This window comes from Poecilia reticulata, chromosome 23, assembly GCF_904066995.2.
Source record: "Poecilia reticulata chromosome 23, P_reticulata-male-v2, whole genome shotgun sequence".
Classification (NCBI taxonomy): Eukaryota; Metazoa; Chordata; class Actinopteri; order Cyprinodontiformes; family Poeciliidae; genus Poecilia; species Poecilia reticulata.
Window position 1 is genome coordinate 2,676,337 of NC_088852.1, and position 16,795 is coordinate 2,693,131.

Genomic DNA, 16,795 nt, shown 5'->3' on the forward strand with positions numbered 1-16,795 from the left:
GATTTTTGCCTCTTCAGTTCTGTCCAGTTTTAAGGACTCGTCACTTTAAATCCAAACAAACTCAACATTTCAAACAGATGCGCAATTATACAACCGTACATCTTTAAAAAGCATTAGTAGTGCCTCCTGCACAACCAACCGGAGTGCAGCAAGTGGTTTCTGGATGGTAAGTGAACAATAAAACACTTGACTTTTCCAGCAGCCATTGTGCAACACATGCAGCGGTTAAACCAGCTGACCAAATATGCTGGAGCTCTGCTTTGGTTGCTTAGGTAACAGTCAGAACTCTGCCTGGGTTGCTAAGGAACGGGCAGTGCCTGCTGATTTGTTACATTACATTCCAGAGGTTTTTGAAATGACTAATTTTCCAGACACCAAAAAACATGAACTCATTGTAGAATTACTAATAAAAGTCAACTGGATCCTCAAAATCTAAAATACATCAGGAAATCTTTATTCTGTTTGTAAAGACACAAAATCGATGAGTCAAACTAAGACTAGGTTGTTATTTTACGCTGGTTACAGTGTAAAATAAACGCGTTTAAAGATCATTTGCTGCTACTTTCCCTCATGTAGTGACGCTACGGTTGGTTTTCACTCCCTGCTCCTGCTTTTGGGTTTCATTTCTTCTGAATAAGTAATGAGATGATGTGAAGTGTCATGTTTTGTTGCTGTTCACCTGATTTTAGGATGTCCTGACGCAACAAACATCGCTTGTTTATATTTTAGCATCACTGGAAATGCAAATTTAATCCTCAGTCTGAGAGAATTTACGTCAGCATTTCATCCAAAGCTTTTATTTGAGCCTTATGCAGAATTATACGGAGCATGTTGAGTACATAGTAGTGTCGCTGAGCACAGAAAAGGCTGGATGCTGCTGCCCTACATCTGAAGGAGGAGGAGGAGGCTCGGCTTTCATCTTCACTTAGATATGGTCTGAATGTGAGTGTGTGTGTTACAAGTCTACTGGGGACCAAAAGCTGAAACAATCACATTCAGGGGATTCAATTTGGAGAGCGAAATAAATACAATCCTGAAATTTTATCAGAAGACGTAATTTTAGGGTCAGAAACTATCTTCAGTTCAAGCTGAACCTCCAGGATAGCAGTGTCCTCACAATGGCTGCAAAACACTGAAGTGTTTCCACAATCTCATTTTGCTTCTGAGCCGGGCTGCTGGAACCGAACAGAGCCGATCCAGATCAGATTAGAATAAATTACAGCCCCACAGGAAGCCAAAATATAATAACGCCAAAGTAAAGAGCGAAATGAAACAGAAAGAGCTCGACGGAAAACTTTTGGTTATTTTGGTGTTTTCTTTTAATAATCTGAGATTCTAACTGGATTAAAACTCATAATTAAATCAAACCATCAGTTTATATTTAACGACAGTTTTTTATCTTAAACCTTTTGTTTTACTCATTAAACAAAAGATAAACATAAACATAGTTTTCTAGACAAGTAAAAAGTCTATTGTTTTCTGTGTTCATAAATTGTCTAAATATGTTATTTAGGATGATATCTTTATGTTTCTGTGTGAATTTTTATATTTTTTGCACATTTATTTAATTCTGCAATATTTTTGCCTAAAACCGTCTCAGTGCTGCCCTCTTTTGGTCGAATGGTGGCTACTGCAGTTGAACTGTTCTATCTGTTACAACAGACCAATGAAAAACAAAACACTTGTCTTGCATACAGCTGTAGAACCATGCTGGAATTCTGTTGTGGTTGCTAGGTAACATGCGGAACTCTGCTTGGGTTGCTAGGTAACGGGTGGAACTCTGCTTGGGTTGCTAGGTAACGGGTGGAACTCTACTTGGGTTGCTAGGTAACAGTACAGTGTGCGTGGAATGTGACTTAACAGTTGGGAGGTTTTTGAAATGACTCCTTTTCCAGACACCAAAAACATGGCTTGGTGTTATTTTAAGCATTTTGGTTGTTTTTAGAAGCAGTAGAAACAAAAAAGGAAGTACAAAAATATGCAAAATGTGAATTTTCCATAATAATTCCCGTTTAAATGAATGGCTGGAGCTTGAAAACCAGTTTGAGGAACTGATGAAACAGAAAGTTTTGGATTTTTTTCTCAGAATGATTTAAGATTTGTTTAAAACTAACCAGTAGTTGTTGGTGGGACGTCTGAAGCGAATTAAAACCAGTCGGAAGCGTTGTTGTTCTGAATCCAGCTGATTGGAGTTTAAATCAATAAATGATGGTGTGTTTTCCTGTGTTTTCCTTTCAGATGAAGGGCCGTACACGAAGCACCCTGCCGGGTCGCGACCTCCAGATGGAGCGCTGGCCATCAGGAGGCAGAGTATTCCAGGTAACACTCCCACCATCATCCTGCTGATGGTTTAGAACGAGTTACTGGGAGTAAAGCAGCTGAAAGTGGAGAACAGGAACAGCTGATGTTTTCCTCCCATTAGTTGTAGGAAGATGCTTTGTTTGCACTTTATCTGCTCCCACCTGGAGCTGCTGTCCTACTTAGGACTGCTTTCTGCGAAAACCAGCCAGGTGCTTGTTATAAGGAAGAGTTTAAACTATTTGCAGAAACTGGTGGAAATGTTTGTTTAATGTGTTTTCACCAGTAAGACCAGTAAAAAGAAAATCACTTGGAGACATACGATGGTTTCTCTGAAACCATCAGTGAAACCACAATGGTTTCTCTGTTTTGTTTTATTTTGTTTTATTTTATTAGTTATTTAGATGATTTTTTAAATTGCTTTCTTATATTTGTTGACTAAATATGGATTTACTTTAATTTTTTTATTTATATTTTGTGTTTTATACATATATGTAAAATTTAAGATCTTAAAAATTGTTTATCTACTTTTGTTAAGCGTTATTTATTTATATTTTTATTTTTATGCGCTATAACTACTTGGTTTGGAAGAATATGTTTTTTAAATTATTTTTAATTAATTATACTTTGGCATATTTCATTATTTGTTTGGGTTTATAAAGTAAAATACTTTTTTTTAATTGTTTTGCATTGATTGGGTTATATTTTAGTTATTTAGTTTTGGTTAAAATTAGAGGTGTGCCGATCGATCGGTCACCGATCATAATCGACCGATTTCCGTGAAGAAGTGTATGATCGGTGATCATTGGCTCTTGTTGCCGATACCGATCACCTGCATCTCATTTCGCAGCTTGCCTGTGCAGCTGGTCTCCTCTTTCCTTCACACTGCGCAAACGCGCAGCAACAAATCCTAAGCGATGTGGAACTATAACTATAACGCACTGAGTGACAGGGGAAGTTTGCATGTTGCAGCGGAAAATTGAAGCAGGTCAAAATGCATCAACACAACGAAGCTAATACGACATAAAAACAATGCCATACTTGACTGAGTTTGGCTACATCGAGGCTCACTGCAGTAAAAAAGACATATGGAGGATCAGATAGCAGGTAAAGCAGCGCACAGCTACAAACACTCACCCGGATTAGCATGACGGTCAGAAAGCTAAACAAATAACACGCAAAATTATTTAAGCCTTGGAGCTGCGATGTAAGACGCTGGTTCTCCTCTCGCTGTTGAACCGCTGCTACGCTACAGGTAGTAATATTTCACAGACGGAGCGCCGCTTCTGCTCCACCTGGTAGTGACTCTCACACCAAACCTCTGCTTAAAGCTGCAGCATCTAACCTAAAAAAATACATTTTACATACGTATTAAAACTTTCGCTGTCCTAACATGAGACAGATAATCTCTAAAAAAATAATTGATCTCCTCCCTGTTCTGCATAATTACTCCGCTCAGTCAGAAACAGCCACTCAGAACTAGCAGTAATCAGCTAGCCGCCATGCTATCAGGAAATTGTCATTCAGTAACTCTGGATTGTTTATTGTAATGGATCCTGTTTTTGCCTTTGAATGTTAAGTTTTATACTTGAATTTTTTTGGCAATGTTGAGAGGTTTTATTTAGGCTCTTTGCATTATTTAGCCTCTTCAGAGCCTCCATATGTTTTCAGTCTGTTAAAGATAGTATTACTGATAGCAGGACAATTTGCACAACGCCTGTTTTGTTTAGTTTTCTTCTTGGAAAAAGTTATTAAAAACAAGTTTTTGTCTAAATTAAGGTGAATTCATGGTTCCTTTTCCACATAATATAACCGGTAGTGTTTATGATAAAAAAAATAAAAATAATAATTATGTGATCGGTATCGGTGTTCGGTATCGGTGATCAGCCCTCATGGTTGATCGGTATCGCCAGGAAAAAACCTGATCGGCACATCTCTAGAAATATCTTTTTAATTTTTATTATTTCATCTTATTTTTTATTATTTTAATTAAATGTAATGTGTTTGACAGTTAATTTGTTTTGACATAAAATGTTGCTTCAAATTTTATATAATTTTTGTTGTATTTTTTTAAATGCTTTGTAATTATTTTTTAATACATTCTATTTCGTTTAGTCTGAATTTTTTAATGTAATTGGACTATTTTATTGTTTTTTACTTTAGTTTTTTTGCTGTCTTTTATTTACTTAAATTTTTCATTAATTAAATTTACTGGATTATTTTTTAAGTATTTAATTCATAAAGTCAAGTAGATATTCCTGTTTGACGTTTTACATTCCCAGTTGGATTCACTGTGTTGGCTTCCAGTGACAAGCAGTTGGTGAAATTAAATGTTTTTTTTTGCATTTTCATTAAATCACAGTTAAAGTTAAACGTTCAGAAAGTGCTGCGGGTTAAATTTCCTGGTTGAACTCCTGGCACAGAGACTGGAGGTTGATGCTGCTTCATCAGCGGTGGAACAGAGGAGGCACAGTTCAGGCTGCAAAGAGCCCGTCTACAGAAATAGAGCTTCCTGTGAGCCCGGCTTTCTTCCTCAGCTCCTTTTAAGTAAAAAAAGCCGTTTTGTGAAGAAACAATTTTCGCAGTCGCTCCTCTGCAGCTGCAAAGAGCTGCTTCATCAAACATGGGAGCAGAATCAAAGATTGGAGGTTTTCTTAGTTTAGATGTTGTCGCCGTTCGCTGCTGTTTGTGAAGCCATCGTAATCCTGGCTGAATGGACTGAGGTGAATCCCTGACTCATTAATATTAAAATCCAACGACTGAGTGAAATCCAGATTTCTGTTTTATCACCTGAGGACGGTTCACATGGCGCGGCAGCAGCTCTGTAGTTTCCTCGCGCCCAGCGCTTCCTCTGCTGAATAATTCAGAGGTTTGATAAAAAATAGATGGCCGACGGACCAGGAGGTGACTTCTTTTCTGTTTGTTGGGGTTATTATTTAATTTCTCCTTGTGTTTTAGAGAAACACTACGGCGGCGTGTTAGGGTCATTGTAGACGGAAAAAACGAGTAAATTTCCACCAAAAAACACCTGAAATTTTATAGAAAAAACAAGAACATTTCTAAGTTTGAAAAGTCAAAAAATTGCTAGAAAAAAATGAAATTTTGAGATTAATCTCAGAAATTAAAAACATCAGTTTTTTTCTAGCAAATTTGTGACTTTTCAAGCTCAGAAATGTTCTTGTCTTTTCAATAAAATTTGAAGTTTGAGTCTTTTTTAAATCAAACTTTTGACTTGTCAAGCTCAAATTTACAAGTTTTATTTTGAAAATTTCTGAGATTACTTTCAAAATTCAAGTTTTAGAGTTCAGAAATGTTTTTTGTTTTAGTTTCTCACATTAATCTCAATTTCTGAGTTTTTCAAGCTCTTTTCAAACTCAAATTTCATTATTTTTTCACGAAAATTTCTGAGATTAATCTAAAAATTGACTTGTGGCTCTGAAATTCCTTTTTTTGCTTTTCTTTTTTGTTTTTTAGAAAATTTTTGAGATAACATTTCTGAGCTTGGGCTGCACAGTGGCGCAGTTGGTAGAGCTGTTGCCTTGCAGCAAGAAGGTTCTGGGTTCGATTCCCGGTCTTTCTGCATGGAGTCTCCATGTTCTCCCTGTGCATGCGTGGGTTTTCTCCGGGTACTCCGGTTTCCTCCCACAGTCCAAAAACATGACTGTCAGGTTAATTGGTCTGTCTAAATTGTCCTTAGGTGTGAATGTGTGTGTGTGCATGGTTGTGTGTCTCTGTGTTGCCCTGCGGCAGACTGGCGACCTGTCCAGGTGACCCCGCCTCTCGCCCGGAACGTTAGCTGGAGACGCACCAGCAGCTCCTGACCCCACTGAGGGACAAGGGTGTCAAGAAAATAGATGGATGGATTTCTGAGCTTTGTTTCTAGCAGATTTTCTACTTTTCAAACTGAGAAATGTCCTTTTTTAAAGAAAATTTCTAAGGTTAATCTCAGAATTTCTGAGCTTTTTTTCAAGCTGATCTTCCTCCTTTCATTTTTTTTTTATTTTCTGAGATTAATCTTAAAATTGCTGAGTTTTTTTGGTGGAAATGTGCTTATGTTTTTGTCTACGATGGCGCTGTTACGCCGTCGTAGAAACACTGACGATGAGCCGCAGTGACCTGTTTTTCAGACGAGTTTCGGGGCTGCACGGTGGTGGAGCTGATGAAGAAAGAGGGAACGACGCTCGGACTCACCGTTTCAGGGGGAATCGACAAAGACGGGAAGCCTCGGGTTTCGAACCTGCGACAAGGAGGGATCGCTGCAAGGTGTTATCGATTAATTTCGTCTACATTTAAACGATACCGCTGCCTGGAAACTGCGTATGTTTGGGAAAACGTTCCCCGTTTAGACGGCACTTTTGGAGCATCTGTAGGTGCCATGCCAAGCCGCTAGGTGGCTCTGTGATTTTAGTATTACAGTGAACGCGCATGCGCTTTTGACCTTTAGCTTCCATCTCACTAGCTTCCACCTCATTCCTGTATTTTTCCTGTTTTCATCCGCGAGTGATCCGTTAAACCATAGGGGTCCATAGCCTTACAGCTCTTTTTAACGTCTAGTTTGTTGCGGCGTAGCAGCAAGGCTCCGCCTCCCTCAGTCTCACTTTCAACTTGAGCTCAAAGTGCACATTATAAACTACATATCAGTTTTTAAATTGTGTTAATAGGCGAAGTATAACCGGAGTTATGCTAAAATTAGTAAACCATATTTTTCCGAATGTCAGAGAAATGTCAAAAGCGCCGCCATTCCTCGGCTTTTCCGATTATGTGAGAGGGAATGAGCTTCCAAACGTACGAAACAAAACATTAGATTCCTGTGTTTTTGGAAATGTAAAATCTTCAATAAAGAACGACGGGCTGCATTTTGTTGCTGAGAAACGAAGTAAAGTTGCGCAAGTAAACGTGAAAAGAGAAGCGGAACGGATCCTATGAGATCCTGGCAGTCTGAGAGGGGAATAGCGGCGCTGCATAGCTGCAGGGAGTCGATCACTACGGGGTGAGGCGGAGCCACTACTTTAGCAGTTAGTAGTAAACAGCTTACAGCCACGGCTAACTCCGGAAGCAAAGGTAGAAAAGCCTGTTTCCCCATAGTCCAAAAGACTGCATTTGTGGCTGCATTTTTACTCCAAAATGCAGCCACAGTGTCCAAAAGAAAAAACATAAATGCAATCAATCATTTGCATATTGAGTCTACAGAGGCTGATAATCTCCCCACTCTGCTCCTGGATTACCGTTCAAACTTTTGAGTTTTATGTCAAATCCACATGAGTTAAAAAACAGAAACTAATTCTCTCACTGCATCTTTGATTCATTTTGTCCATCTGCAGATTGTTAGACTGTCCAATCAGAGTCGTATTGTGCAGTTGGTGCTTTTAATCAGTTTTCAATTAACTAAATTCAAGTCTATGGAACACAAAATGTCACTAAAATCACTGTCCTTCTAAAATCTTTCAGAAATTCGTAAAAATGCACTGAATCGTATCGAATTGTATCGCTCAACAAACATTGTGATACATATCGTATCGTGACCAGAATATTGTATATCGTATCGTGAAATTATTGTATCACTACACCCCTATTGTGAAGTGGGATCTCGAAGCTGGGTTTGACGTTACACCCGAGGTAACGGCGTCTTCATTTCAACATGGCGGCGCCTATAAACTATAAACTATAAACTAAAGCAATTGCTTGCAATAACTCACACACTCATAGTTTTAAGCTTTACGTTCCATAAGCAAACACCACTTTTTTATTTGTTCGGTTTAGAATTTATTTAAAACGCACTGTCATGTGTGTGTGTTGTGTAAAATAATAATGTTTTCAGCACGTCTTATTTATGTTCCCCGAAGTCCTTACTGGGGCCCATCAGAGTGGTTCCCAGTTTCCCAGACTGGGAACTGGGAACAGTTTCCCAGTCTGGGAACAGCCTGGCCCAGACCAGAATATCGTATATCATATCGTATGATAGAGAACTGTCTGGCCCAGACTGTTTCGCTCAGAAATTTTCTAGAAAGAAACTTGGAAAACCTTATTTTTCCAGTTGCAGATCCTCAATCAGAAAATATCAACCGGTCTCCCGTTAACCAAATACTTGTGTTACACATATTATGACGGAGTATTAGGGCCACGCTAAGAAAATAAAAACATGTGAGAATAAAGTCATAATATTACCACTTTATTGTGACAATATTAGGATTTTATTCTCATAACATTTAAAATTTATTCTCGTAATGTTTTGGACTGTACTTGCGTGCTATTTTTACCAATTTTGTTTCCTTATGCCTTTATTCTGAGTTAATTCTTGTAATAAGTTTATTTTCTTAATAAAGTTCATATATATATATATATATATATATACATATCAGAATTATCAGCTTTAAATGAAGCATTTAATAAAACTCACAGCCATCTCTGTTTGTTCAGGAGCGACCAGCTGAATGTGGGCGACTACATCCGCTCGGTCAACGGCATCAACCTGGCCAAGTTCAGACACGACGAGATCATCAGCCTGCTGAAGAACGTCGGGGAGCGCGTGGTGCTGGAGGTCGAGTACGAGCTGCCGCCCGTCTGTAAGTGACTCAGCATGTTCATACTTTCCTTCCCAGGAGCTCAAATTTACTCAGTTTTCAATTTAGGAACTACTTTAATCTTCCAAAAGCATTTGCATCCCTTGAATTTTTTAACATTTTGACATGTTGAAATAATATTTTAGTGCTGTGGTGCATTACGGACATTGTAGACAGAGAAGAATACATTTCTGCCAAAAACTCCCAGAAATTTTCTAAAAAATTGGGAATTTTTGAGTTACAAAAATCAAAAAATTTGTGAAAAATAAACTTAAAAAGTTTTAGATTAATCTTAGATTTCTTCTTGAAAAAACTTGAACATTTTCAACTTTTGAAACTCATAAAAGTTTCTTTCTAGAAAATTTCTGAGTGTAATCTTAAGGTTTCTTAGTTTTTGGCAGAATTAAATCTTCAACTAATTTAATAATTGATTAATCGTTATCTAGAGTATACGCTCCAGTTATGCTCTAGTTAACGAGTGTTTGCTCGTTATCTGTCAGCAAAAGCTCATTTGCTGACATAAACAACGTACTCAGAGCAAAACTGTACAAAACATAAATATTTCACATTTAAGATAAAATCTTAATTGTCTGTAAATATATATTATAAAAAGTGGCATTTTTTCCTATTCAGCTGATTCAAATTTACTAAAGGAAAGCTGCGTTATGGCATCTTACATAATAAAATGTTTATTTTCTTATTTAAAGAAGGAATTTATTTGTTTATTTCTATTGTTTAATGTATTTCTAATTTTATATAGAAAATTCTTAAGCAGTTTAATGAAAAATCTGCAGATTGGGACAATTTTTTATCCGATTAATGATCAGGATAATAATCAATTGGATTATCTGATTAATCGATTAATAAAATAATCGTTAGTTTCAGCCCTAAATGCGTTTCTAAAACAGTCGGATCTGATTTAGTTCCACATACGGAAGTGGTATAGATCTGATTTGTACCTGTGTGTGCGCTGACGATGTGTTTCTGTTGCAGCCGTGCAGGGGTCAGGGGTCGTTTTCAAAAATGTGGAAGTGACGCTTCACAAAGAAGGGAACAGCTTCGGCTTCGTCATCAGAGGTGAGCGCGGCTCGGTTTGTGTTTGAGCATCTCAAAAATAAATGCAAACAAAACCGTAAAGCGACTCGTTCTTACAGGAGGAACGCATGAGGACAGGAATAAGACCCGCCCCATCGTCATAACAACCATCCGGCCGGGCGGACCCGCGGAAAGGTACCGACCTCTGCAGACTTTTTGTCCCTCTGGAGCTTCTGTAGGAGCTAAAACCTGACGCTGTCGCTCTGCAGAGAGGGAACCATCAAGCCGGGCGATCGGTTGCTAAGCATCGATGGGATCCGTCTCCATGGCAGCACGCTGTCGGAGGCCATGAGCATCCTGAAGCAGTGCGGCCAGGAGGCCACGCTGCTGATCGAGTACGACGTGTCGGTGATGGGTCAGTTCGACAGGAAGTCATGATTTCTGCAGCTTCACTGTGAAATGTTTGTTTTGGTGTTTAGGATGTTTGTTGTTTGTGATTACAGCAATTTCCAGGAGAAGTTATAGAAAAGTTTTAAATAACAAAACCTTGTTTATTTATTCAATGTGAGTCAATCTTTTGATAATTTAACTTCAAACAAGACGTAACTGCAGGATTCTTTCTGTTTTCAGAAAAGTATGAGAAAGTGTAACTTTCTTTCAGTATTTTTTTTGAAGGAACATATTTAAATATTTAAATCGTCTTCTGTTCTCTAAAATGAACATTTCCAAAAATAAACAAGCAGATTGCTTTGCACATTAAATAATCAGTTTACAATCATGATTTTAAATTTAGTGAATTAAAACAGCTGACAAAACTTTTAGAAGCCTTTTCTGCATTTACCAATTTATTTTATGTGAGAGCTTAAGATGGTAAGTGTAGGGGAAATTAATTAGTTAAGGTAAAGGAATTGATCAATCCTGGATAAATTATCGTATATATTTGGGAATAAAAGCAGCTTGTAGGTAAATTTCGCAGGGAAAGTAATAACTTCCTGGACAAGAAACTATAAGTTACATTAAAATAACTCTATAAGCTCCAGAAAACATTTTAATTCGCTTTGAAGGAAAATTAGCTTGTAACTTCCTGGACGCAGGTGAGTTTGGAAAAGAATTACCTGTAAATTAACCCACAAGCTGCTGCCATAAAACCATCTGAGTGCATGAAATGTAAGGTTACTGAGGGCGGAGCCCTGTGGAACGCCAACCAGTGAACACCAGTGACTGCTTTCACCCTTTCAGACTCGGTTGCCACGGCGTCGGGCCCCCTGCTGGTTGAGGTTGCCAAGGCAGCAGGATCCAGCCTGGGCGTGGCTCTGTCCACCTCCATGTTCTGCAGCAAGCAGGTCATCATCATCGACAAAGTCAAACCAGCCAGCATAGCAGACAGGTATGAGTCTGACGCTCTCTGATCCAGTTCAAGTGTAGATTGAAGATCTTTTATTATTTAATTTTGGATTTATTTGCAGCTTAATTTATATTTGCAATAAACCTTTGTGCTAAACCTAAAGCAAAATCACAAATATTAGTCCCGCTATTGCTAAAGCGCTATACCAATATGGCATTGAGTGCAAGCTAATGCTAAAACGCTGAATCACTACCTTCATTACACACCTACCTGCACTTCAGGAAGTGATTCTTTGGAACTGACCTTTCACTCGTAGTTCAGCTTTATAGTTTTGCTAACCGCTGCTGCTTATATCTAATTGACAACAATAACGCTTCAGTCAGAAAGCAAGCAGGACATCAGTAGATTTTAAGCTCTACTGCAATGCAGAATAAACATCCTTTGCTAAGTGCGCTAGATGTTTTTAAAGTTAGCAAAAGTGCTATTAGCGCATTAGCAGATGTATTTCCACCGCTGATTTTTAAAATGTTTTTTCACTACCGTTGGCTTATTTAGAGGAAGCTAAGTGTGCTAAACATTTTCATAGTTAGCAGAAGCGCTAAATGAAAAAATTAACTACACTTTTAGTGCATTTGCAGATTAGCGTAAGTGCCCAGAACTGATTTTTGCTAAGTTGTTTTCTCTACCTTTAGCTTATTTAGGGGAGGCTAAGTGCGCTAAACATTTTCTAAGTTGGCTAAATGAAAAATTAGCTCCACTATTAGCACATTAGCAGAAGCACTGATTTCACCAAGTTGTTTTCCCTACGTTTGGCTTCTGATCTTGACATAGTACCTAGAATAATGTATTAAATTAGCTTTTTACCCTTCATGCACAATGTTTACGCCCAGACGGTCATGTGGTTGTGCAGGTGTGGCGCTCTTCATGCCGGGGATCACATCCTGTCTGTCGACGGGAAGTCGATGGAGTTCTGTTCTCTGGCTGAAGCCACTCAGCTTCTCTCTGCTTCCTGTCAAACTGTCCGCATGGAGATTCTGCCACAACACCAGGCCCGACCGGCCCTGAATGCACCGCAGCACGGTAACACAGAGAAACTGCAGTTAGAGAGCCTGCAGATTTATGCCCAACTCCCCCTAAAGGCAGTTTGGAGCTACATTTAATGTGTCAGATCTCTGCAGAAACAAAGTGTTTATGAGGTGGAGCGGAACGTCCCCCAGCGCGGTGTAAACATATAGACATCAAACTTAATGAGCCCTGAACAAACTCGGTGCACTCAGAGGCCTTGAATGCACCGCCGAGTGATTTTTAAAGGAGATGAATGGAGGCTTTTTTTTTTCACAAGCTGAATTAAATTTCTGCTAAGGCCAGAAGATAGAAGTAAAATCTCCAATCATTTTTATCCAATTTGAATCAATTTTATTTATTTGCTTGTTTTCTTTTCTAAAAAAATGACAGAAAATATTTTCAAAAAGTTATTTTTGTTTCATTCATCAGTATTAGGGCCAGGCTACAATTTATTTTGTTTAATTACGAAAATATTGTAGTTTATACCCAATTTTACCAGAAAAAATATTAAAATAAAAAGTTATTTTTTTATTTATCAGAATTTAATGTGAGCATCTCAGTTCATGTAGTTCTTTCTTCGAAATAGAGTCCGTTGCTTGACAATAATTTTATGCTTTATTAATTATTAAGTATAACTTCACAAGATGCCCAACAAACTTAATAATTTTTGTTATTTTTTGTGTCTGAATTCTCATAAAATTTTGACTTCTTTCTAGTAACATTGTAACTTTATTCTTGTAATTAAAAATAAAAGAATCACAGCCTGGGCCTCAGAATTAAAATAAATTCAGATAAATAGAAGCCGTAAACAAGATGGCCGCCGTGGGCGTGATGACATCACTTTTGGGGAGGAAATAAATCCACATTTTCCAAAAATTAAACTCCTCGTGATGTGCTCCCACTAACAAACCGCTAAAAATTAAGCGTTCTTAATGTCGAGACCTACCCCGACCTTTGACCTTTGACCCTCGTCCTGTCCCTTTGTTTTAACCTCTCCTTCCTCCTCCGTGTGCATGGTTGTGCCTGTGTGCATGTGCAGTCAAGGTGCAGCGTAGTCCCCGCCCCCTTCCCTGGGAAACTGGAGGCTCCGCCCCCATCCTCCCTCCCTACCACTACAACACCTACCACCCCGACCAATCAGGCGCCAGATCCCACAACCGCCATACAAACAACCCTCGTACGTCTCCTCTCCTTGGTTTTCGGTTTGGTTTTGATGATAAAAACCAAAACCAAAAACCCGATAACGGGGGTTTCCGTGTCTCTGCAGCTCTCAGCCACTCGTTCTCTCCCGGCTCCATGTCGGCCTACAGCCTGTCGTCCCTCAACATGAGCACTCTGCCCAGGAACATGTATCCCACGAGTCCGCGCAGCACCATGATGAGGAGGAAGGCCAAGAAGAAGGACTTCAAAAGCTCCTGTGAGTCTGTCTCCGGATAAAAAGCCGACTGATTCGCTTCCTTTTCTGAAAAACACCCAGAAATTATCCCATCTCTGGGTTGGACAATCTAGTATCAGCACCAGGCTATGAGCATTTCTGCTTAATTACGAGAATATAGTTGTAATATTAGCAGAAAAAGACAAAAAATGCTTTAAAATTAAGAGAAAAATGTTTTTAAGCTTAATCAGTTTGTGATTCTTTCTTCAAAATAAACTCAGTTGTTTCCGTGATTGTTCATAATAATTTTATACTAACCTGCTAAAAGATTACGTATTTCTATTTAGCATTATTTGAAAGACGTCCACCAAGTATAACTTCACATTTTAGTTCTAATTTTTTGTTATTTTTTATGTTGGAGTTCTCATAAAAGTACGACTTTATTCCAGTAGTTTTTATCTGTAAATCTTACACCAAAATATAACTTCACAAGATGCTCAATTTTTTATTTCTCGTAAAATTTTGACTCTATTCTCCTAATATTACAACTTTCTTATATCATTTTGGATTTTTTTTTCCTGTCATACAGCTTTATTCTTGTAATATTGTGACTTCTTTTTTCTCTTAATTAAAAATAAAACTTGTAACCTGGCCCTAATATTCCATCATAAAGTTCACCTGAACTCATAAACGTTTGTGAAACAAGATGGCCGCCCTGGGAAATAACAATTTTCCAGAAGATAAAATCTTAAAAATGATGAATTTGATGAATCGGCCAGCAGTGACTGACCTGTGATGTTCGCCTGCAGTGTCTCTGGCCTCCAGCACCGTCGGCCTCGCCGGCCAGGTGGTCCACACGGAAACCACGGAGGTCACGTTGCTAGGCGACGGCATCATGGGGTTTGGCCTGCAGCTCCAAGGCGGAGTCTTTGCGACGGAGACGCTGTCGTCGCCGCCGCTCATCGCCTACATTGACCCAGACAGCCCTGCAGAGAGGTGAGCAGGTTCACTTTCAACCTTTTATACTGTCAGTAATTTCACAAATTTTAACCAAAGATTCACCAGATTTAGACAAAAACCTGCAGTTTTTATCTCGTATGGAAAGAAATTTATTTGGAAAAATGTTTGTTTTGCCTGATTTTATTTTAGAACTTTGTTGTTTTCATGAATTATTTTCATTTTGGTCTGTAAAATACCAAAACTTCCACATAATTTTATATTTTATTCCGTCTGATGATGTTATTTTCATACTTAATTTGCCAAAAACTTTTTTATATTTCTTGATTAATTTCTTGGACGACTAGTTTTTACTTTTACTTGAGTAAAAACATGTTAAAGTAGTGCTACTCTTACTTCAGTACTATTTTTGGGTACTCTACCTGCCTCTGAACGCAAAGCATTCTGGGTAAATGCAGCCAAAATGAACATGCTCGAGAAATGACTCGTCGTTTTTTTTACCAAAGACAAAAAAAGAAATGCTACAACCTCTAAAATCTGATGCTACTCCGTTTTTATTTACATTTTGTGAAGAAGGAAGTTGCGCTTAGTGTCTTCTTCAGAGGTTGTCATGTTGTTCTTGGTGCAGCGCCCCCGCAGGCGAGGAGGGGAACAGCTTCCTGAAAAGGTTTGGTGAAAAATGTCCCCAATTGAACTGATTATACCAAACTATCAGTTGGAAAAACACCCAGAATATCTCAGAATATTTACATTACATGAGCGAATACAAGTAGAAGTTACAATTTTCATGCAAAATGTAATGTAATAGGGAGACAGTTTACACTGAAATCATGTTTAATGCACATTATACACAGCTCAAATTAATTATGATTACAGTTTGGACCAATTACACAATTAATAAATATAATAATTTTATTAATAATTTTGAAAAGATAGACACATTGTATAATTAATCAATCATGTACAGTATATAATTAAAATATTATTTTGGTGATGATTCTTGTCTTTACTGTTTATTACTGTATATATTTGTGTATAAGGGGATGTAAGTATATTTTCTCTTTTCTCCACTGAACGTAACTATATGCATGTTTTCCTTTGATGTGGCTCAAAATAAAGCAATAATAATGTTTATCATGGAGGGTTCTGTAACTCTAATGTTAAAACATTCAGTTAGGAACGTTTTCAGTTTGAAATGTAAGTCTTTCTGGTTCCTGTGTTTGCTTGTGCAGGTGCGGCATCCTGCAGATCGGTGACAGGATCCTGTCGATTAACGGCGTCCCGACCGAAGACTCGACCTTGGAGGAAACCAACCAGCTGCTCAGAGACTCGTCCATCACGGCGCAGCTCACGCTGGAGATCGAGTTTGACGTGGCAGGTGAGCGCATCGTTTACCCGCTTTCCCAGGCTGCGGGGATGTTTGTTGTTCTGACTGATGAACGGCGACAGTCTGCGCCGGGTTCTGCTTTGTGAATGAAACACGTCCGGCTGGGATGAATAACCGCCCACGCCTGAGTTTAATACAACAACACAGCATGCTGTCAGGGATGACTCACAGACACATTGTGTGGCTTTTACAGGCGGAGTGGTGGAGATTGCTCTGTTAAAACTTGAGACAATATCCAGTTGTTTGGCTTTTAAAGGGCACCTACTATGCAAAATTCCCATTTTGCACGTTTTTATGCTTCAATTTTGGTCTCAACTGCTTCTAAAAACAGGCCAAAGTCTTTAAAAAAGCACCCAGCGGTTTGTCTCCAATAAGTTACTTTTTTATTTTGGTGTCTGGAAAACAAGCTGTTTCAAAAATCTTCTGCATTCCACTGTTATCTAGCAACCCCAGCAGAGTTCCGGCCGTTACCTAGCAACCCCAGCAGAGTTCCGGCCGTTACCTAGCAACCCCAGCAGAGTTCCGGCCGTTACCTGGCAACCCCAGCAGAGTTCCGCCCGTTACTTGGCAACCCAAGCAGAGTTCCAGCACATTTGGTCAGCTGGTTTTACAAAGACGAGTATTTTGTTGTTGACTTACCTTCCAGAAACCACTTCCTGCATTCTTGCTGGTTGTGCAGGACGCTCTACTAATGCTTTTCAAAGATGTACGGTTGTATAATTGCACATCTGTTTGCAGCCATTTTCACGTGAGTGTAAACATTGAGTTGGGGG

General features: G+C 38.7%; 1 protein-coding gene across 14 annotated transcripts in view; it reads left to right on the plus strand.

Annotated features, from left to right (window-relative positions):
- Nucleotides 1-16,795, plus strand: part of grip1 (glutamate receptor interacting protein 1) — a 61,005-nt gene that overhangs the window by 30,960 nt on the left and 13,250 nt on the right. For 5 of the 14 annotated variants that reach the window (XM_081603713.1, XM_081603714.1, XM_008400815.3 and 2 more), the window contains exons 2-13: nt 2,239-2,319; nt 6,426-6,561; nt 8,716-8,861; nt 9,852-9,935; nt 10,013-10,088; nt 10,163-10,308; nt 11,133-11,280; nt 12,149-12,318; nt 13,343-13,480; nt 13,571-13,720; nt 14,488-14,674; nt 15,868-16,013. In XM_081603713.1, the coding sequence (XP_081459839.1) occupies nt 2,239-2,319; nt 6,426-6,561; nt 8,716-8,861; nt 9,852-9,935; nt 10,013-10,088; nt 10,163-10,308; nt 11,133-11,280; nt 12,149-12,318; nt 13,343-13,480; nt 13,571-13,720; nt 14,488-14,674; nt 15,868-16,013 (1,608 nt within the window). Of the gene's footprint in view, nt 1-2,238; nt 2,320-6,410; nt 6,562-8,715; nt 8,862-9,851; nt 9,936-10,012; nt 10,089-10,162; nt 10,309-11,132; nt 11,281-12,148; nt 12,319-13,342; nt 13,481-13,570; nt 13,721-14,487; nt 14,675-15,867; nt 16,014-16,795 lie in introns of all 14 variants that reach the window. The other 9 variants (XM_017302728.2, XM_008400813.3, XM_008400816.3 and 6 more) reach the window with 4 other exon arrangements.